Source organism: Rhinoderma darwinii, chromosome 12 (genome assembly GCF_050947455.1).
Source record: "Rhinoderma darwinii isolate aRhiDar2 chromosome 12, aRhiDar2.hap1, whole genome shotgun sequence".
In the NCBI taxonomy this organism is placed as follows: Eukaryota; Metazoa; Chordata; class Amphibia; order Anura; family Rhinodermatidae; genus Rhinoderma; species Rhinoderma darwinii.
The window spans coordinates 45,631,845-45,654,064 of NC_134698.1; the positions used below are offsets into that span (position 1 = coordinate 45,631,845).

At 41.8% G+C, this 22,220-nt stretch overlaps 1 protein-coding gene across 3 annotated transcripts in view; it reads left to right on the plus strand.

The window, feature by feature from the left end:
* STXBP6 (syntaxin binding protein 6) overlaps window positions 1-21,997 on the plus strand; it is a 141,595-nt gene extending 119,598 nt beyond the window's left edge. For all 3 annotated transcript variants that reach the window (XM_075843394.1, XM_075843395.1, XM_075843393.1), the window contains exons 4-6: window positions 9,179-9,344; window positions 17,484-17,641; window positions 21,232-21,997. In XM_075843394.1, coding sequence (XP_075699509.1) covers window positions 9,179-9,344; window positions 17,484-17,641; window positions 21,232-21,255 — 348 coding nt within the window. In that variant the 3' untranslated portion in view covers window positions 21,256-21,997. The remainder of the gene's footprint in view (window positions 1-9,178; window positions 9,345-17,483; window positions 17,642-21,231) is intronic.
* Window positions 21,998-22,220: the final 223 nt, after the last annotated feature.

Below are 22,220 nucleotides of genomic sequence, written 5' to 3' on the forward strand. Positions count from 1 at the left end.
AACTTTTTCGTGAAATTCGGCGAACCAGCCGTACCGAACTTTTCATAAGTTCGCTCATCTCTAACCCTGGGCTATAAATTACATTTTACTTTATTCTGCGGGTCGATATGATTACGGCGATACCATATGTATATCGTTTTTTTTAATGTTTTGCAGCATTTGCAGTTTTTTATTTTTTGTGTCATCATATTCTGAGAGCCATAACTTTTTTATTTTTGCGTTGACAAGGCTGTGTAAGGACTTGTTTTTTGGGGTACGTGCGACTCTTTATTCTATACTTTAGAAGGGATGGTGACCAAAAAATTAGCGATTCTGCCATTGCTTTTTATTTAATTTTTTTGCTGTGTTTACCGTGCGGGAAAAATAACATGATAGTTTTATAGTTTGGGTTCTTGCGGACGTAGTGATACCAAACGTGTACTTTTTTAACGCTTTCATTTTTTTCCCTATAATAAAAGGGTTATTATAGGAAAAAAAAGGCAGTTTTTAATTTTTTAACTTAGAATTTTTATTTTTAGCTGAACTTTTTTATAACTTTTCTTTGTCCCACTAGGGGACTTGAAGACCTGCACCTCTCATCTTTATTCTAATACATTGCACTACCCATGTAATGCAATGCATTAGAGCTCTCAGCTATTCACTGACCGCAAGCCTATTAGGCACCGCCTCCGAACGGGGCTTAATAGGCTTCCCTACGTGGCAGGCCAAGAAGCCACTGTTGGCCTCCGGTTCCCATGGCAACGATCGGCATCCGTGCGACCACGTTGCAGCGATGCCGATCTTCTGGAAAAAACTAAGATGCCCCATTGCGGCATCTAAGGGGTTAATGGAAGGGAGCGGAGCTAGCTCCATTCCCTGCCGTTACAGCAGGATGTCAGCTGTAACATACAGCGGACACCCTTCGGCTGATGGAGCAGGCTCAGCTTCTGAGCCCGCCGCCATCTTTCATATGCGGCCGGAAGCCTTTTAAGCTTGGCCGCCGTACTTGGCAGACAGGGGGCTATTGTTAAGCCTCCTGTTGCCAACAGCCGATCGGCTAGTGTAGCTACCCGGCTCTTTTAGCCCGGTAACCATGCTGCAATACTGTGATTGGTCAGTCACTACTGACTGACCAATCACAGCGATTGCTGACGGCGCCGCGCTGCGATTGTTCCCCCAATGACTCACAGTGACTATCGGCTATCTGTGACAGCCAATATCACTGTTCTGTCACTATGTCTTTTGACATGGTGACAGAAAAGCAGCATGATGTAACTGTACTTCATGGTGCCTTAATGCAGGGCAAACCGTGACGTACAGTTGCGTCAAGGTGCATTAAGGGGTTAAAAACTAAAATAGAATAAACGTTCAGGCTCACAAGCACAAACAGAACTAAGAACACCTACCTGGTATCTCTATAACTATTTGGAGCAGGAAAATGAATTACAGTGAAATTTGTTTTCACTTCTAATCAAAATTATTATTAATATTCTTTTTTGCAAGACCGACAAAGTAAAATATAATGGAAGTAAATACTTCCTCAGAAATAAAGAAAAAACCACAATAGGGGTATATCCCCAAGTAGAAGGTGAGAAATACATCCAATTAAAGCAATGATACATAGTTCCATCGTGAATGTATACATCGAGCATAAGTAATACAAGATAATGGAAGAAAAGCACAATAACAGTTTAGGCTCCTTTTGAACATTGCATTATACCAACAGCCATTGAAATCAATCATAGGGTATAAAACATCACCTAAATAGAGAAAGGGGAGAGAGGGTAAGCCCCCCCTGTTCTACGGGAAGGTAGAGGTCGTGGTGAGCCTGGACTCCAGTTCCAGAATATCATATTAAAAATAAAAGAAGAAAGTGAAGAGCAGCAATTCGCATGTTACTAGTATGATAAAAGCTGGCGAACCTACAAAATTTTTTCCAAACACATCTCCATATTGTATTGCGAATTGACTTTGAATGGGAAATTTATATCATGTTACCTGAGATGGGTATGTGGGCGAAGAGAGGAACGTGGTCCAATGAGACCAAGTGGATTTGTAACGTGTAGAAGCAGCTGGCGAGTGTTCCATCGGGTTTTCCATTCTCTGAATTAAAGGGAATGTGTCGCTAGAAATTTTTTTTTTTTTAGTTAAACCGTTAGTATATACATGATTACACATTGTTCTAATTTTTTAAATTTTTTTCACAAGTCAGGAAATATTATAAACTAGATTCTAATTTATAACATTTCCATGTGCTGTCACTAGAGGGAGCAATTCCCAAAATTGCAACATTGGCATATTGTAAAGCAACCTCATTGCTTTATGCTGCAAAATTGGAGAAGACACACTCGCTCTAGTGTGCTCAAACAATCCCCCTCCTTTATCCTGGCTAGTGCCTAGGAGGGGGTTGAATGTTCAAACCTCCTACACTGTGTGCCGCCATTTTTTGAGCGAATGCACAGTGTAGTAGACTTAGATACAGTGGTAATCACACAGTAAAACACGAACATACACAAACATAACTTACCCTCTCCTGCCGCTGCCTCCGCTCCTAGTCCTTGCTTCTGAACATATGGACGGAAGCCGCGACCGCAAGTAGTCATCTTACTGTCCGGCTGCGGCTTCCGGTCCACATGAAAATGGCGCCGGATGATGCTCGGCCGAAGACCTTCCTTTTGGACTGTGTGGGAGCGGCGCATGCGCCGCTCCCACACAGACGGCGTACGCTATAGTGAATGGAACGGCTCCCATTCGCATTCACTATGGGGATGTATGTGCCGTATTCCATCTCTGTATGTGTCGTTAATCGACACATACAGAGATGAAAAAAAAATGGCAGCCCCCATAGAGAAGTAAAAGACAGAAAAAAGTTAAACACAAAAACACAAATAAATAAAATGTATTTTAATAACATACTAAAAGCAAAAACATATAAAAAAAAAAAATTTTTCGTGACACCTTCCCTTTAAGGCTATTTCTTGAAATCACTCGTCAAGAGTCAGGGGATCTGTTAATTTCCATTTACGCGGGATATCTGTTTTAGCAGCCTGAAGGAGATGTCTAGTTATGGACCTTTTATAAGTGGATAGCGGCAAAGGGAAAATAAATAATAGGGTTGCCTCTGGAGAATCGGGAATTGAAACCCCAGTAACCTCTGATAAAATATTAAGTACAGCATTCCAATAATTCCGCAAGGAGGGACAACTCCACCAAATATGGGACATGGACCCACCCACACCGCCAGCAATTATCTGGCAGGGATGGGTACCATTTATGGTCAGAAGTAGAGACTCCAACACCTAGAGATAATTTTATAGCTAGTTTCTTGAGCCCATATAGCCACAGAGGCCTTATGAGAGCGGAGAAAACACTTTTTCCATTTTATGTCTGTGAATTGCTTGCCTAATTCTCTTTCCCATGCTCCACAGTAGGGTGGCAGTTCTTGCGAGCGTTGAGAAAGGAGTAACATATAATACAGAGATAATATGCGTGGGAGACTGGGCAGCGACACACAAGTGTTCAAAATCTGTTAGTGTGCGATGGAGATGAGATTGGTGTTTTGTTGCATTATAAAAGTGTTTCAGTTGATTATACTCAAAAAGGCTGCGTGTGGAAGGAGGGTCAGATGGAATTATTGTGGTCAATGGGTGCAGGGAAAAGTTGGAGAGAACATGAGTGAAGAACATGGGGTGGATAGGTCATCCGTTGTCAGAAGCTGGAAAACCCCTTTAAGGTGCCAGTGTGTGTAAAATTTATGTTTGATAGTAGGAGTGTGACCCTCCTTGAAGTGTTTCCTGAAAACATGCAATGTGTTCCTTACGTTTGTGAAGGTGGTGTAGAATTTGTGCACGCTTTTCCGGGGTGTTCAGCCCCTTCGCATTGAAGGAGGCTATAGTGATGTCAGCCATGGATATTGGAAAAAACGCTTGCTGAGATCCTCCGGAGAAGGTAAAAAAGGCAGGAGTCCAGATTAGAGCATTAGAGAAAGACAAATACATTATCAAAATAGGCAGTTGAGAAGCTAAGCACAAGAATGTGAGGGACCAGGAGGCTCCTTAGGTGCCTGCAAAAGGTCCAGTACCTACGGGGGGAAGTGACAGATATGCATAAGAGCTATCCACGCCTCTTGAAATATGATGTAGTAAATATAAAACAGCTAGCAATGTACATTAAATTAAAATGATGGGGAAAAATATATGCAACAAAATAGTTACATGGGCAATACAAAAGTAAATATATGGTCAATAACAAGTAGGTCAGACATGTGAGGAATATCAAAATCAAGAAATGTGTCATCAGACATTGGAGGCATGGTCACGATTTGCAATAGAAAGCAAGATAGGCACATGTAGGGCATAGCCTAAAGTCTGATATTATGCAGAACGGTCCGTCTCCGTGGGCGGTGTGGGTCTAGTTCCTGCATGCGTCAAGACCTTCCTCTACGGCCCCATTGGGGACAGCCTCCCGCAGGGTTCGGGCGCAGGGGAGACAGAGAGATAGAGCTGTAGAGCCCGGTTGACTTAATCTGAAAATGGGCGGAATATCGTTCAGATTTTGAGAAAGTTCCAGAGCGGAGTGTCTGGCAAATGAGGAAGCCGGGCCAAAATGATGACTATAGGTTGGAGGTAAAGTACATTGGGAGGGATGAAACCCTTGATGGGCTAAGGGTGAAGTCGTTGAAGAGAGATGAGGGGGGCTACCCCAAGAGGAACCAGATGACCAGGCAGGGAAGACCCCAATTTGCACCAAACCCTGCTATAGTCGTTTAAGTGCATGGGAGGGCACTTGAGGGAGCTCTGCAATGGCCTGTGACCCCTGTACTCACAGTTTATGACATCCAGCTGAAATCACACGACTGATTTTTAACCGGGCCGTCAAATAATGCGACATGCCCTATTTTCAGTCTATGGGGCCGGGTAATGCACGGCCATCACTTGAATGTGCTCCAAGTGACGGCCGTGTCTTCCATCGCTCGCTCTCTCCTCCTCCTCACAGTGCGAAGGAGGGTATTTTTTTGCTCCCTGTAGGAGCGGAATCCCCGGCCACCGCTTCGGCAATGCTGTGGCCCGGGGATTGGGGATTCCGCTCCAGGAGAAGTCCCTGACTTCACTTTCCATAGATAGACACAGTGACGTCAGAGACTTCTGAAGCGGAATCCCCGGCGATGTGGCCAGCGTTTCTGCTCCAGGAGAAGTCCTTGACTTCACTGTCCATAGATAGACACAGTGACAACATGAACTTCTGAAGCGGAATCCCCAGCGCTGTGGCCGGGGATTCCGCGCCAGGAGAAGTCCCTGCCTTCACTGTCCATATATGGACAGTGAAGTGAGGGACTTCTCCCGGAGACGTCCCTTACAGGAAGATGGGGGGTGATTATGTACAAGGGGGCTGTGTAGCACTACCTACAGGGGGCTGTGTGGCATTACCGACAGGGGGCTGTGTGGCATTACCTACAGGGGGCCTGTGTGGCATTACCTACAGGGGGCCTGTGTGGCATTGCTTACATGGGGGCTGTGTGGCATTGCTTACAGGGGGCCTGTGTGGCATTGCTTACAGGGGGGCTGTGTGGCATTACCTACAGCGGGCTGTGTGGCACTACCTACAAGGGGGTTTGTGTCAGTATCTATAGAAGGTAGTGTGTGGCATTATCTACAGGGGGCTTTGTGGCATTACCTACATGGGGCTGTGTGGCATTACCTACAGGGGGCTGTGTGGCATTACCTACAAGGGGGGTTGTTTGGCACTACCTACAGGGGGCTGTGGCAGTATCTACAGAGGGCAGTGTGAGGCAAAAAAATTACAAATGAAACTCATCCAATTTTAAAACGGACAGGGAAAAAAACGGATGCAAAACGGGTCAAAATCGGCCATTAAAATCTGAAACACGGAAACGGAACGGATGCAAAACGGCCTGGAAAAACGGCCCAAAACTGCCATTTTTATCGACCGACACTCGGACCCTATCGTGTGAATAGAGCCTCAGAGTAACCACCTGCCATGATGGGATGTGTCATCCTTGTGATGTCTTGTACATGTGACATGGTTGCATGACCTAATTGCCCCTTAGGATCATATGACATCACGCCATAGTCAATGTGGCCAGCAGGGACAAAATCACAATAGGGGTTATGTGTATTTTAATATTTTTATTTTGCCTTTGTTTTTTGGAATTATAGTCCCAGAAAAAGTTTTGCAGTTAGTTGCAGGACAGGGCAAACATTGATCTTTGCAAATAGGTCATTCTTTAATATGGACAGGTGGTGTTCGTATTTTTGGGCTCCTATATATTTCCACTTTCACACCCATTACTGGAAATCCAATGTCAAGTGGCATATGGAGCTAAAGCATAGCGCCATTCAGATTATACAAATCCCAAAGTTGAACCTTTTTAAAATCCTTGAAACCAAAAGCCCTTTTACACAGGCCAATTATTGGGCAAACGCTCGTTGCTGATAATTGCCCTCTGCAAACGCTCGTTCATCTGCTGTTCGTACTGTTTCAAAAAACTGAAATATTATCGTTGTCGGCAGCACATCTCCCTGTGAAAACAGGGAGATGTGCTGCCAACATGATACAAATGTATGGGAACAAGCGATCGGAGTAACGACTGCTCGCCTCCATACTAGATCCTTGTGAAAGGAGCAAACGAGCGCCGATCAACGAGCTATCTCTTTGATCGGCGTTCGTTTACATGGCCCAGGACGGGCAGTGTAAGAGGACCTTTAGGGTATGTTCACACAGAGTTTTTTGCATGCAGAAAATTCTGCCTGGAAAAATCAGCTCCATTTATTTTGAAGAAGTTTTGCACCACAGGCGTTTTTTGATGCGTTTTTTGCCGCAATTTTGACGCGTATTTTAACCTGTTTCTTTAACAGGCAAAGGGAAAAACAGAGAGCCGTTTTTTACATAAAACGCGTCAAAAAGCGCGTTGGCCGTTCGCAGCGTTTTTTCAGTCTCCCCTTGATATCAATGGGGTTTTTGAGACGGGAAACGGCTCAAGATAGGGCATGTCGCTTCTTTTTCCTCGCTTGCGGCAAACGCTCGCAGGAAAAAAACGCCCCCACCTCCCATTGAAAACAATGGGATGCAATTTCGGCCATTCTTTGCCGCGGTTTCCGCAGCAAAAAACGTGTAAAAAAACTCAGTGCGGGTATGGTCACATGGAGTTTTTTGCAGGACTGCCTGCACTTTCTCTGCTGTGGCCATTGAGCGACGTGGGCAAAAGAACGCTTTCTCTGCCTCCCATTGATTTCAATGGGAGGTCAAAGACGGAACCACGAGAAGAAAGAACGTGTAGCTTTTTTTTCCTGCAAGCGTATTTTCCACTCGCCTTGAAATAAATAAGAGGCAATTTCGGCCGTTTTTTGCCATGATTTCTGCGTGAAAAACGGTGACAAAAAACTCAGTGTGACCAAGCCTTGAGGCTTCAGGTCTGACTCTCAATGTAAATCGTAATACAAAGTTATTTAGATTGTGACGTTAGATTATTCCGTTTACATGTACACATTGGATTGTAACCATTGCATTTACTAGCATTTGTCTCTTGCAAATGATCATTCTATTATTTACTTATTCTGGGTAATTTAAAAAGATACAAAGGAGATGAATTACTATCTGAAAGCCCCAGTCTACAGGCTCTTGTCACTGCATTTCAGATCATTGTTAACTGCACAAGGTTCTTCAATTGAATGCTCTTCAATGCCACTGTACCTCTTGGTTCTGCGTCATATTGATCAGTATCAATAATTTCCCATAGGATTGGATCAATGATTCTTGTACATGTAGCTGCTGAATCTTATTATAGTAATGAATTCTCTAGAACTCAGTTGAATGATCCCAAAGATAATGCCAAAGTAGATTACTGAAGATGCTCGGTCTGAAGATGGCATTTGCTTGTGGAATACTGGTTCTTGCAGTTGCACAGTTTTAGGAATCATGCACAAGATATTGTACAGCCGCACATGAAATTGTAGGCACTGCGTGTGCCAACGTGTGGTGATCCATGCAGTGCTGTATTTTCTCCACTAGAAGCAATGATTTTATGGGAGAATGCCTCCTTAATACAACATCTAATGGAACATCAGCAGAAAAAAATGGGACATAGATAAACTTCAAAGCCATATAAAAGGCCATACTTACTACCGTGTTTCCCCGATAGTAAGACACCCCCGATTGTAAGACGTATCGGGGGTTTCAGGGGGGTCGGCTAATATAAGCCGTACCCCGAAAGTAAGACATATGTCTTACTTTCGGGGAAACACGGGGGTATATATATAGTAAAAAAAAAAATCCATGAAACATGGGGTATTAGTTGTTATTTTGGCCAAAATACGCAAAGCTCGCAACCCAACGTCAAGGGTCCCCAGTGCCTTGCGAGTTCCGTGGGTCCCTATATATACTTTTTTCAGGACGCGGCCAGGTCTTATATACTAGGAGAGCATGATGTGCTAGTGTTTGGTTTGGCACGCAGAGCAGCCCGCCTTTGCTGACAGTATGGGCGTTACAAATAGGCTGTGATCCGGCAAGATATGCTATGCCTGACGACTGGCACATTATTCCTCCATGTATTACACATAGTACTGACACCCCATGTACTATTCACAGCACTGACCCCCATTCATCGCATTTATTTATTACATTATCACACACGGTTCTGACACTTCTATACCACACACATTTCTTTTATACCACACATTCACACCCTTGCACTACACTAATATGGACACCCACTTATCGCACACTTGTGAGCACTTTGTTCGCCACTCCCCTCAAGACTAGTGGGAGTGGCTATCACTATTTAATTCACCCTCCTTCTGAAGCATTTTTGACCTATCTGCGTCCTGCTGGGAATGGGTTTTCACCCACCCACTTAGTAAGTATGGCCTTTTATATGGCTTTGAAGTTTATCTAATAGAACATGCCACATACTTTTTTTTCTGTGAAAATCATAGGAGAAACCATCCAAAAAATGTCTGAATGGCTCTGTAAAAAATCTGAGGCATTTATACAGTATCTGCAATATGGCCCCAAGTCCATGAGTGCCGTATTCCAGCTCTGTACAAGTCAGAGGTTGAATGGAGCTGTAATACAGCCGTGTGCATGAGGCTCTAGCCAATTCTGCTCGAAAGAAAACTCTATCATGACAGTACAAATCTTTCTTGTAACATATATTTTTTTTAATCTCTTCTGTCATTTGCAGGAATCTCCAGAATTTGACCTTCAGTTTGACAATACTTCTGATCAATGGGTGGCAAGTTCTGGCTCAGAGAAATTTACTTTCTTCCAAATCCTGCATCATACCTGTCAGAGATATCTTTCCGATAGAAAGCCTGAGTTCATCAACTGTCAATCTAGACTTTTCTCAGGTGAGTATCAGACAGTTCTCTGTGCTTTGAACCGGGTATAGACACGTACATGGCTATATTGTGGATAGATACAACCTCCAAGTAATACATTGCCCATAGAAGTGTATGGGGCATTTGATTTCACTCGTGGCATGCTCCATTACACGTCATATTTTGGAGGTATTCTTCTACACACTGAGAACCGTATGGCAACACAGGGAGCTATGCCATGTCTATGAGACCTAAGAAATTCTGATGATTTTTCACTGCATATTTTGCTGTCTGTGTGGCATATATCTTGGGCACAACTTTCCTCTGTTCTGGGTTAAAAGCAACTGATGTTAAAGAACATTTTACAGATCAAGTAAATGTTCGCATATTTATTACAGTTGAATGTCATCAAACTACATTTAATGTTAGACAAGGATAATCCAAGTAAACACATAAAGTGTTTTTAAAATGATGAACTCATTTATTGAAGTAAAAATGCCCTATGTGAAAAGTAATTGCCCCCTTAGCTACTAAATCAACCAGTTAACCAAATACATTTGAATATTGGGTTAGATTTCACTAGCCAAACCTAGGCCTGATTACAGCCAGACCTGTTGAATCTAAACATCACTTAAATAGAACCTGTCTGTCAATGTGAAGAAGGCTAGAAGGACTCAAAAAGCAGCACGATACCACGTTCTCAAGAGATTTAAATACAGATGCCAGACAAAGTCATTGAAGTCTACGTCTGGAAAGGGTTACAAAGCCATTGCTAAGGCTCTGTTGTGACACCAGTGAACCACAGTGAGAGCCATTATCTGCAAATGGAGAGAACTTGGAACAGCGATGAACCTTCCTTGGAGTGGCCAGCCTACCAATGTTATACCAAGAACGCATCGACTTTTTATCCAGGAGGTCATAAAGGATGAACATCTTAAGAACTGCAGGCCTCACTTGTCTCAGTTAAGGTCAAAGTACTCCATTCCACAATAAGCAATAAGAAAGACACTGGGCAAATATGGCATCAATGGAAGAGTTGCAAGGCGCAAACCACTGTCGACAAAAAAGCACACAAAGGCTCATCTCATATTTGCCAAAAAACATCTAGTTGACCCCCATGACTTTTGTAATTATGTTCTCCGGACTAATGAGTCAAAGATTGAACTTTTTTGGAAATCGTGGGTCTCGTTACCTCTGGCTAAAAGCTAACACAGCATTCCACCATAAGAACATCATACCAACAATCAAACATGGTGGTGGTAGTGTGACGATCTAGGACAGGTTAGCCTCTGCAGGACCTGGACGACTTGTCCTATTTGATGGAATCATAAATTCTGATCTGTTACAAAAAATTCTGAAGGAGACTGTCCGGCCGTCAGCTTGTGACATAAATCTCAAGCAGCGCAGTTGGGTTGTGCAGCCGACAATGATTCAAAGCACACAAGCAAGTCAAGTTTTGGAGTGGCTAAGTAAGGTCTTTGACTCGAAGGGAAGGTGTCATGATTTTATTTTATTTTTTATTATATTGCTTTTAATATATTAACAAAAATTTTATTTATTTGTGTTCTAATTTTTTTACTTTTTACTGTATCCATACTTTTACTTCTCTATGGGGGCTGCCATTTTTTTTTCATCTCTGTATGTGTCGATTAACGACACATACAGAGATACTATACGGCATATACAACCCTATAGAGAATGCGAACGGGAGCCGTTCCATTCTCAGAAGCGTTTGCCGTCTGTGTGGGAACGGCGCATGCGGCGCTCCCACACAGACCAAAACAAAGCTGGTTCGTAGAGCGAAATCCGGCACCATTTTCATGTGGCAGGAAGCCGCTGCCGGACAGTAAGATGACTACTTCCGGCCGCGGCTTCCGGCCATATGTTCAACGAAGCGAAGGCGCAAGGAAGAGGAGCGTAGGCGGCAAGAACTTTGTTAGACCAGCGGAGGCGGCGGCAGGAGCAGACAATTTATGTTCGTGTATGATGTGCGTATTATGTTTGTTCATGTGTGATACGGTCTGCTGAGCCCTTTATCTAATCCTCCTACCACTGTGCCTTCGCTCAAAAAACGGTGGCACACAGTGTAGGAGATTTGAAGACATTCAAACCCCTCCTTCTCCTGGCACTAACCAGAAGAAGGGAGTGGGAATTGTGTGAGGAAACTAGAGGAGAGTGTGTCCACCCCAAATTTGCAGCATAAATCAATGAGGTTGCTTTACCACAGTGACCATGCTGAAATTTTGGTAACTGCTTACTCTAGTGGCCAGCACATGGAAATGTTATAAATTAGAATCTAATTTATAATATTTCCTGACTTGTGAAAAAATTAAAACAATGTGTAATCACTTATATACTAATTATTTAACTGGAAAAAAAAATCAATTCTAGCGACACATTCCCTTTAAACGCTTAGTTCATGCTCAAGCACCCTCCAATGTAGCCGAATCAAAACTTCTTCCACAACAATGTAAAAGACTCATCGCAAGTTATCGCAAACGTTTGATTGCAGTTGTTCCTGTCAAGGTGAGCATAACCAGTTGTTCGGTTTAGGGGGCAATTACTTTTTCACATAGATGATATAGGTATTGAATAAATCTTTATCCTCAATAAATGGAATGAACATTTAAAATCCACTTTTTGTGTTTAGTCGTGTTGTCTTTATCTTATATTAAAATTTGTTGGATGAAATTTTAACATGACAAATTAGCAAAAATAGAAGAAATCGAGTGAGGGGCAAACACTTTTTCATAGCACTGTATTTGTTATTTATTACTTGCAACATAGAAATGACAAATTATTATAGGTAACATGACATTCTTAATTTTATCAACTACGCAAAAGAAAGAGTTTGTAGCCAGATGTATGTATACAAAATAAATATTTTTATTAACATGTATTAACCAACAATTTAAAAACAGGATTACTGAAAGGAAAAAGACCCTAGTAAATAAGGTTGGGAGCGGTTACTGATGTATTTTACATTTGAGATGAGTAATAGCAAAGCTGTCCACTAGTCATATATAATAAATAATACAGGCTTTCATTATACGAATTCCCCTTCAAAATATAGATAAGTCCATTTGGTAGAGAGACTACCGAATCTACATTTAGCATTCAAGTGATCAGAGGAAAAGTTCTTAATAAAGTGCTAGTGCAATTGATTCGCAAAGATAGATGACAGCAGCTTACCCATAGTAAATATGATAGTTCTCAGTGTTCGCTCCAACACAATGACCCCAACGCGCGTTTTGCTGGTAAATTGCTTCCTCAGGGGGAGATGTGTGTATATGAGTGCCATGTCTAGCTACCCTTTTATAGCATTATGTGTCTACACATAGGTGGCGATGATTGTCGGCGCATGCGCCGTGACACGACCGGAAACGAGTACTGCCCCACTTCCGCCCCCAGGCGCTGCAGCACACATCCAGATTCCCGACGCGTAACGGGAGTTCCGGACATGCGGAGTGCACCAAAGAGGACGGAGCGGAGACAGCATCACACCAGCCGTTGACACAGGCATGCGCACTCATCGCATAGAAGAACTTCAGATATGTGAGTAAGATTGTGTATGTATACCGATATAATGCCCTGATAGCGTAATGCAAGTCTACATATGTATGTGAGTAATGCTAAAGAAAGTGAATACAAAAGAGAAGAGAGATCTCGATATCTTGGAAAGATGATAGTCTATGTGTTATGCATAATAAATGTGAAAAAATAAAATAGATTAAAAAATATAAATAATAATAATAAAAAAGTGTAGGTATGAGAAGTTGTATCAATAAAAAAGAGGCACATAAACAACTAAAAAAATCAACAAAAACGTGAAATAAGACAATAGCAACTGCTATTGATATACCGAGTGGTGAAAGTGCAATTTATAATATATCTGACAAAGACAAAAGCAGATATAGAGTATAATATATCTAGAAACAAAGTATACACAGATAATACATAGTGTTGCTGTACAATGACAAATAGAATATAATACAGACGTAAGGTGGTAAAAATACATACAGATGTAAATATACATATCTATATCTAGTTGTATTGACATCTGTATCTCAATTTTGTAAACAGCAACAACTATCTCAAGGGTGACAAGAAAGTTTTCCAACTATATAAAAAGAATCATAAATACATCAATGGTGCAATCTAAAGCAACTAAGGACATACATCAGTGTTCAATTTATGTGCATATACATTTATCTTTAAATTGTATATATATCTCCTATTCATTAGTCACAAAATAGTGCCAAGTATGTTTACAGTCCCAGTGCAGAACAAAATAACGATGATAAAAAATATATACATATATATCCCTAAATAAGAATCTACGCAACATATCAGCATTTTTTACAAAAATAATAATAAACAAAATAATAAATATAAAAAATATATATACTACATAGATAACACTCATATCTGAAGATCCGAGAATATTCAATGCGACGATGCAAATTGATTATAAATTCGTGTTGTTGAATCTGAGAGAAACGGGATAGACGATTCACTCAGTCCACAGTCGGGCAGAAAGCATATAGGCACACTATGCAGAAACCTAAATATAAAACGAATAAAAGACGAAACAAAGTTAAAAAGTGATACATAGTAGAAATTATAACAATGGAACAAAACTCAAATTTTCGTTCAGGCCGTGGGGTCTCATGGATCCAATTATCACGATCCATTTACATTCCCTCTGTGCTATATGAAGATCTATATAGGGCTCACGTCCAGGGAATTAAGAATACGTACAAGAGAGCATGTACGAGACATCATTAAGGCAAAGGAAGTGGAGGACTTGTTAAGTTTAAAAACACTACCCAGACATTTTAAAAAATACCATGATTGTAATCCAAAAACATTATTAGTGCGTGGTATTGATAGAATACACTGTGGCATCAGAGGGGGCAATGTAAAGAGACTCCTAGCACAGAGGGAATGTAAATGGATCGTGATGATTGGATCCATGAGACCACATGGCCTGAACGAAAATTTCAGTTTTGTTCCATTTTTATAATTTCTACTATGTATCACTTTTTAACTTTGTTTCGTCTTTTATTCGTTTTATATTTAGGTTTCTGCATAGTGTGCCTATATGCTTTCTATTCACTGAGTGAATCGTCTATCCCGTTTCTCTCAGATTCAACAACACGAATCAATTTGCATCGTCGCATTGAATATTCTCGGATCTTCAGATATGAGTGTTATCTATGTAGTATATATATTTTTTATATTTATTATTTTGTTTATTATTATTTTTGTAAAAAATGCTGATATGTTGCGTAGATTCTTATTTAGGGATATATATGTATGTATTTTTTATCATCGTTATTTTGTTCTACACTGGGACTGTAAACATACTTGACACTATTTTGTGACTAATGAATAGGAGATATATATACAATTTAAAGATAAATGTATATGCACATAAATTGAACACTGATGTATGTCCTTAGTTGCTTTAGGCTGGGTTCACACGACCACATTAACGTCCGTAATGGACGGACGTATTTCGGCCGGAAGTCCCGGACCGAACTCAGTGCAGGGAGCCGGGCTCCTAGCATCCTAGTTATGTACGATGCTAGGAGTCCCTGCCTCTCTGCAGGACAACTGTCCCGTACTGTAATCATGTTTTCAGTACGGGACAGTAGTTCCACGGAGAGGCAGGGACTCCTAGCATCGTACATAACTATGATGCTAGGAGCCCGACTCCCTGCACTGAGTTCGGTCCGGGACTTCCGGCCGAAATACGTCCGTCCATTACGGACGTTAATGTGGTCGTGTGAACCCAGCCTTAGATTGCACCATTGATGTATTTATGATTCTTTTATATAGTTGGAAAGCTTTCTTGTCACCCTTGGGATAGTTGTTGCTGTTTACAAAATTGAGATACAGATGTCTATACAACTAGATATAGATATGTATATTTACATCTGTATGTATTTTTACCACCTTACGTCTGTATTATATTCTATTTGTCATTGTACAGCAACACTATGTATTATCTGTGTATACTTTGTTTCTAGATATATTATACTCTATATCTGCTTTTGTCTTTGTCAGATATATTATAAATTGCACTTTCACCACTCGGTATATCAATAGCAGTTGCTATTGTCTTATTTCACGTTTTTGTTGATTTTTTTAGTTGTTTATGTGCCTCTCTTTTATTGATACAACTTCTCATACCTACACTTTTTTCTTATTATTATTTATATTTTTTAATCTATTTTATTTTTTCACATTTATTATGCATAACACATAGACTATCATCTTTCCAAGATATCGAGATCTCTCTTCTCTTTTGTATTCACTTTCTTTAGCATTACTCACATACATATGTAGACTTGCATTACGCTATCAGGGCATTATATCGGTATACATACATAAACGAACTACATCTCACTACACACAATCTTACTCACATATCTGAAGTTCTTCTATGCGATGAGTGCGCATGCCTGTGTCAACGGCTGGTGTGATGCTGTCTCCGCTCCGTCCTCTTTGGTGCACTGCACATGTCCGGAACTCCCGTTACGCGTCGGGAATCCGGATGTGTGCTGCAGCGCCTGGGGGCGGAAGTGGGGCAGTACTCGTTTCCGGTCGTGTCACGGCGCATGCGCCGACAATCATCGCCACCTATGTGTAGACACATAATGCTATAAAAGGGTAGCTAGACATGGCACTCACATACACATATCTCCCCCTGAGGAAGCAATTTACCAGCGAAACGCGCGTTGGGGTCATTGTGTTGGAGCGAACACTGAGAACTATCATATTTACTATGGGTAAGCTGCTGTCATCTATCTTTGCGAATCAATTGCACTAGCACTTTATTAAGAACTTTTCCTCTGATCACTTGAATGCTAAATGTAGATTCGGTAGTCTCTCTACCAAATGGACTTATCTATATTTTGAAGGGGAATTCGTATAATGAAAGCCTGTATTATTTATTATATATGACTAGTGGACAGCTTTGCTATTACTCATCTCAAATGTAAAATACATCAGTAACCGCTCCCAACCTTTTTTACTAGGGTCTTTTTCCTTTCAGTAATCCTGTTTTTAAATTGTTGGTTAATACATGTTAATAAAAATATTTATTTTGTATACATACATCTGGCTACAAACTCTTTTTCTTTTGCGTAGTTGATACATATTTTGGAGTTGGCTAGTTGATAATTTATGGGGGGACTCTTTCTTTTTTGAAACGTACCTAGCCCTGAGTACTTATGCGATTGGAGCACATTTATTGATTATTCTTAATTTTATGTGGCACTCAAAAAAATTCTACTGGAATCATTTAATCTAATCACTGTTTGCAGCACTCAAGTACAGTATAGATATATACTGTATATGTGTATATGTATATAAACGGGGAAACTAAAAGAAAGATTAAAGTGGTATTCCGGTTAGAAGAAGTTACCCCCTATCCGATACCGGGGACCCCCACCGATCACTAGAATTAGGGTCACGAACTTTGTACTCAGCTATCTCTGGTGCTCCCATAGAGAATGAATGGAGCGGCTGTGGGCATGAGCGACCAGTCGCTCTATTCAAACGGGGATATGGGACTCTAGTGATCGGTGTGGGTCCCAGCTGTCGGACACCCATTGATCAGCAAGTTACCCCCTATCCTATGGATAGGGGGTACTTGTTCTAACTGGAATACCCCTTTGAGGTGAATGTCCACTTTTGGGTCACTTTTACCTAAAATGTGTAGGATTTTAAAGAAAGCATGACAACAAAGTGCTTTCATTTTTCTGTTGTTGGCTTTTCGACCAGGGTGCTGGCAGAAAAAAACCTGATATTTACCAGATTGATATTATATGACGCAGGTCCACCAATCTAGTAGGAACAATAGAGCCTTGGGCAGCTCTTCTTACTCCCCATTATAGTGTATTTAGCGCTGTCGAGCATAATATTGTAGGGCTTCACATTTAAGAGGTACTTCCCATAAAAGAACGGATATGCCATATATGTCAGAACATTAGGGGTCCGATCTCAGGAATTGCCGTGATCTTGGAATAAAAGCGGATCTAAGTTGGCATATCCACTATACATAACTGTCATTGGAAAAAGTTGCTGTTTTTCCTCTCCTATAGGACTTTATTTATTTGTAGGACCTTTATTGCCAGACTAAAATTATTTTCCTCACAGGCAACAGTATACTTCACTCAGCTGCTGACAGTGTAACAAGTGCTGTGCAGAAAGCTAGCCAAGCCCTCAATGAGCGCGGAGAGCGCCTTGGCCGTGCAGAGGAATCGACAGCGGAAATGATGAACAGTGCACAACAGTTTGCAGACACCGCTCACAAGGTGAACATTACCACATTTTCACAATTCTGCTAAAGTTAAAGGGGTTGTCCACTACCGGACAACTGATGACCTGTCCACCAGATAGGTCATCAGTATATGATCTGTGGGGGTCCGACACACGGACCTCACACTGATCAGCCACTCTGGCTGCCTTCAGGCACCGGACGTCCATGACGGAAGCAGATGGCTCTGGTCACGGAATAGCGGCAGAGTTGCAGTACTGAAGCTCTGCTCCTATTCAAGTGAACAGGAGCAGAGCTGCAGTTCTGCAGCACGGCCACTATGCAATTCATGGAGCCAACTGCTTCCAGATCCAACTACTGCATACTGTGAAATGACATCCGGTGCCGGAACAGCTGATCCGTACGGGGTCCGGGTGTCGAACCCCCACAGATCATATACTGATGACCTGTCCGGTTGATAGGTCATCAGTTGTCCAGTAGTGGACAACCCCTTTTAAGCACCTACTCCTGTAAATAAATTTCAAAGTAAGAACAAGTCCATGCATAGTCTGGTAAAATCGCACAATAATAAAGTTTTGATTCTGTACACGGTAGTTGGGTACAGAATCAAAAGTCAGGCCCCATGCACACGACCAAAGATTTTGTCCGTAATTACGGACCCATTCATTTCAATGGCTGACTGACACCTTCCCGTATATTTACAGGTAGGTGTCTGTGCCATAGAAAAGCTCCACAAAAGATAGGACATGTCCTATTTTTTGCTTTTTACGGATTGTGCTCCCATACTTCATATGGGAGCACGGCCCGCAAATTCGGGCGGCTGTCCGTGGCCGCCTGTGCCCGTAATCATGAACCGTGATTACGGGCATGGTCGTGTGCATGGGGCCTGACAGTGTGTGACCATGATTATGTGCCCGGTTTGCACTCTGCTTTTTAGAGGATACCCTTAATAACATGACTGGCGATTTTACCCGTAGTAATTGGCTGAACACTTTAAGGGAGATTTACTTAGACGGGCATTTCACACGCCAGTCTAAGAATGAACGCCAAAGTTAGATGCAGTAAATTTATTTAGGGGTGCACGACTCTTAAGATATTTGTCACATCTTCTACACCAGCTATGATTGGCATCAGGGGCGTCGCTTGCACCGGACTTCCGGGGCCCAAGCAACGGATCCCTGGGCGACTGCCACTACTGGGGTCCCAGCGGTCGCAATTGCGACTGGGCAATCGGGCTGTGGCCCCCGCACCTAGTCTATAGAAATTTACTATAGTAACTTGGGACTATGTCATAAAATACACGGGCCCCTGTTACTATAGTAGAAACAATGTTTACCATCCTTCCCGAGCGGAGCACAAATCCTGAAGTCTTCTCGCGTCATGACGCTGTGCGCCGCGCATGACGTCACGACGCTGGATGGTGTCGTAACATCCGCTGCACCGAAGAGCTGGATAAGTGTAACATCATTACTGCCTGCTGGGGTCCTGTATCTAAGCCTGCCTTCTGGTAAGCTTAGATACAGGGTCCAACAGACAGCATCACACATGGGCTTAGATACAGGGCCCATGTGGGATACGGTCTGTTGGACCATGTATCTAAGCTTTCCTCAAGGCAGGCTTAGATACAGGACCCCAGCTGACCGTAATCTTATACAGTATAAGATTACTGTCTGCTGGGTTCCTATATCTAAGCCTGCCATGTGGTAGACTTAGAAACATGGTCTAACAGACAGTATCACACATGAGCCCTGTATCTAAGCCCAACACATGTCTTACTAATGTTTTTTTTTTCCTGTGTTTGTGTTTTTTTTACAGGTTTGGTCGTTGGACTACATCGGATTCGATGACTGCTTTTTTTATTTTCAATAAAATTGTTAATGAAGGATGTGTGGGTTTTCATTTCAACAAAATATTTTTTCTATCTCTTTGTATTTTCTTTTAAACTTCATTAATACCGCCTTAGTAATGGCCACTGGCTGATTGACAACGTCCATTACTCAGGCGGGGCGTAGTGTTAGCCGATGCAGAGGCTAAAATTAACCCCCTTTATTACCCCGGTACCCACCACCACCAGGGGTACCAGGAAGAGCTGGGTATGATCCAGTACCCGACCATCTGTAGTGAGGACACTGGGGCGGCTGCGGACTGGTATTATTAGGCTGGGAAAGGCCAAAAACCCCTTCCCACCCTGCTAATGCTAAGCTGCTGCTGCTATGTTGTATCTGGCTGGTTTTCAAAAATGGGAAGGACCCCATGTCCTTTTTTTTTTTTTAAATAGAATAAATGTGCGGTCCCCCCCCCCCCACCCATTTTTCATAGCCAGACAGATACAACATAGCAGCAGCAAGCTACCATTACCAGGGTGGAAAGAGCCACTGTTTTTGGCCTTTCCCAGCATAATAATACCAGCCTTCGGCCCCTCCAGTGCCCGGCCATCACTACAGATGGTCGGGTACTGGATCGTACCCGGCTCTTCCCGGTACCCCTTGTGGCAGTGGGTACCGGGGTAATAATAGGGGTTAGTGTTAACATCTGCATCGGCTAAAAACCAAGCCCCACTTCAGTAATGGGCACTGTCAATCAGCCAGCGGCTTCTAATAAGGCGGTAGTAATAAAGTTTAAAAAAAATACAAAGACATAGAAAAAATGTTTTATTGAAATTAAAAAAAACACACAAAACCCTCATTAACCATTTTATTGAGAATAAAAAAAGCCATAATTGAAGTAGTCCCCGAATCCGATGTAGTCTAATGACCGAACCTGTAAAAAAAAAACAAACACACCCAAAAAAATTTGTAACACATAAAAAAGCAAAACCATTATTATCTTTACCTTTCCTGTGTCCCGCGCTGGAGCCGCACTGTCAGCGGGCTGGGCCCTATATCTAATACTGATACTGTCTGCTGAGCCACTGTATCTAATTCTATCCATAGCTATAGCTGTAGTGCTATAGATATGCTGTCTCATTATATATATATATATATATATATATATATATATATATATATATATACACGCACGTACGTACACACTTTTTTTTTGGGGTGGGGGCGATCATATGTTAGTGGAAGGATACTTACTGCTGGGGCCCTGTATCTAAGTCTATCATGTGTGATACTGTCTGCTGGGCCATGTATCTAAGACTATCATGTGTGATACAGTTTGCTGAGATAAGGTGGATATGTGGAACTTTTTTTCAGCTTAATTGATGTCGCCCATGTGCTGTCCGTGGTTTTCACACACCCATTGATTTCAATGGGCGGCTAGGTGCATGACATACACCAATATAGGACATGCAGTGAGTTTCACGCAACGGATACTCGCTGTGTAAAAACTCACGCATTTGTGAATAGCCCTATTGAAATCAATGGGTCCGTGTGCTGTGTGTTGTTGCAGTACACGGACAAGAATCACGCTCGTCTGAGTGAGCCCTAAGTCTATCATGTGTGATACTGTATGTTGGGTATATAAACCTACGAAAAAGCTCAAGAAAGAGGGGTTTCCCACAAAACAAGTAGACAACCTATAAGCACAAAAGCAGAGGGAACATAGCACCCAATGCGCTAAATGCTGCGTGAAATGTATCTGTTCAGTGTAATTTTTGAAACCTTTTACTTCTTTCTACAGCTGGCCATGAAGCATAAATGCTGACGCCCTTGACTGGGAAACAGTGCCCATACCTATACCCCTGCCGAACTCTATATGCCAAAACCTCAGCACAAGGTTACTAAGAAAAATGTCTTTCTTTTGAATGGGACACCTATTGACTTATTGTTGCCAATCATATTGTGCTTCTCAGGCACAACTGGTGCCAATGCAATACTTTGAGAACTATGGAAATAACATGCAGGGTACAGCAGCTTCCAGCATCCACTTCCATGCTAGTAATTCAAAGACATCATCTGGAATGTTGCTGCATTTTAAGGAAAGGCCTGAGGCAGAACTTAAGAAATGTGGGCAACTGAAAGTTTGTGAGTGAAAATACACTGTTTAACATGATTTCCAGCTAAATACCTGCACTGATGTAAACATGCACTATGCCACTAAACAAGCTGCGGTGGCTGGTTATGGAGAGGTTGATGCTCTTTGTAGTGCTGGCAGGAGCGATTTCATAATAAAGACAAGTCTTGGCAGTGTTAAGCAGCTTCGCGTAGAAAAGCACTTACAAATTGTTTGCATCTCCTTTGTTTGTCACTGGACATGGTTATTTTTCATATTTTTATGGTAGATTTTACCATATTTCTTTGTTTTTGTTCACAGTCGTCCAGCTCAAGCCTTTCATGCCAGCATTTCTATCGAGCTGGCACATTTTTAACATTTCCATGTATTTTATTTAAAGCCATGTTGCATAATAATATTCCAAGCAATAAAATGTTTATTAATCCCTTGAAAAGATACTGTTTATTCATTATTTTTGTTTGTACACAGACTAATGTGAGGAATATATGGCATTTGTCATAGCTTGTGGCATTCGTTGGGCCTGTTCTTGTTTTAAAATATGGCTTAAACGAAAATCATATACTGGTATGGCAATGTAAAGTATCCATTAAAGGGAAAGTTTACCTTCGCAACCATACTTTTCTTTTTCAAGTAAGGCTTTGTTCACATCTGCAACA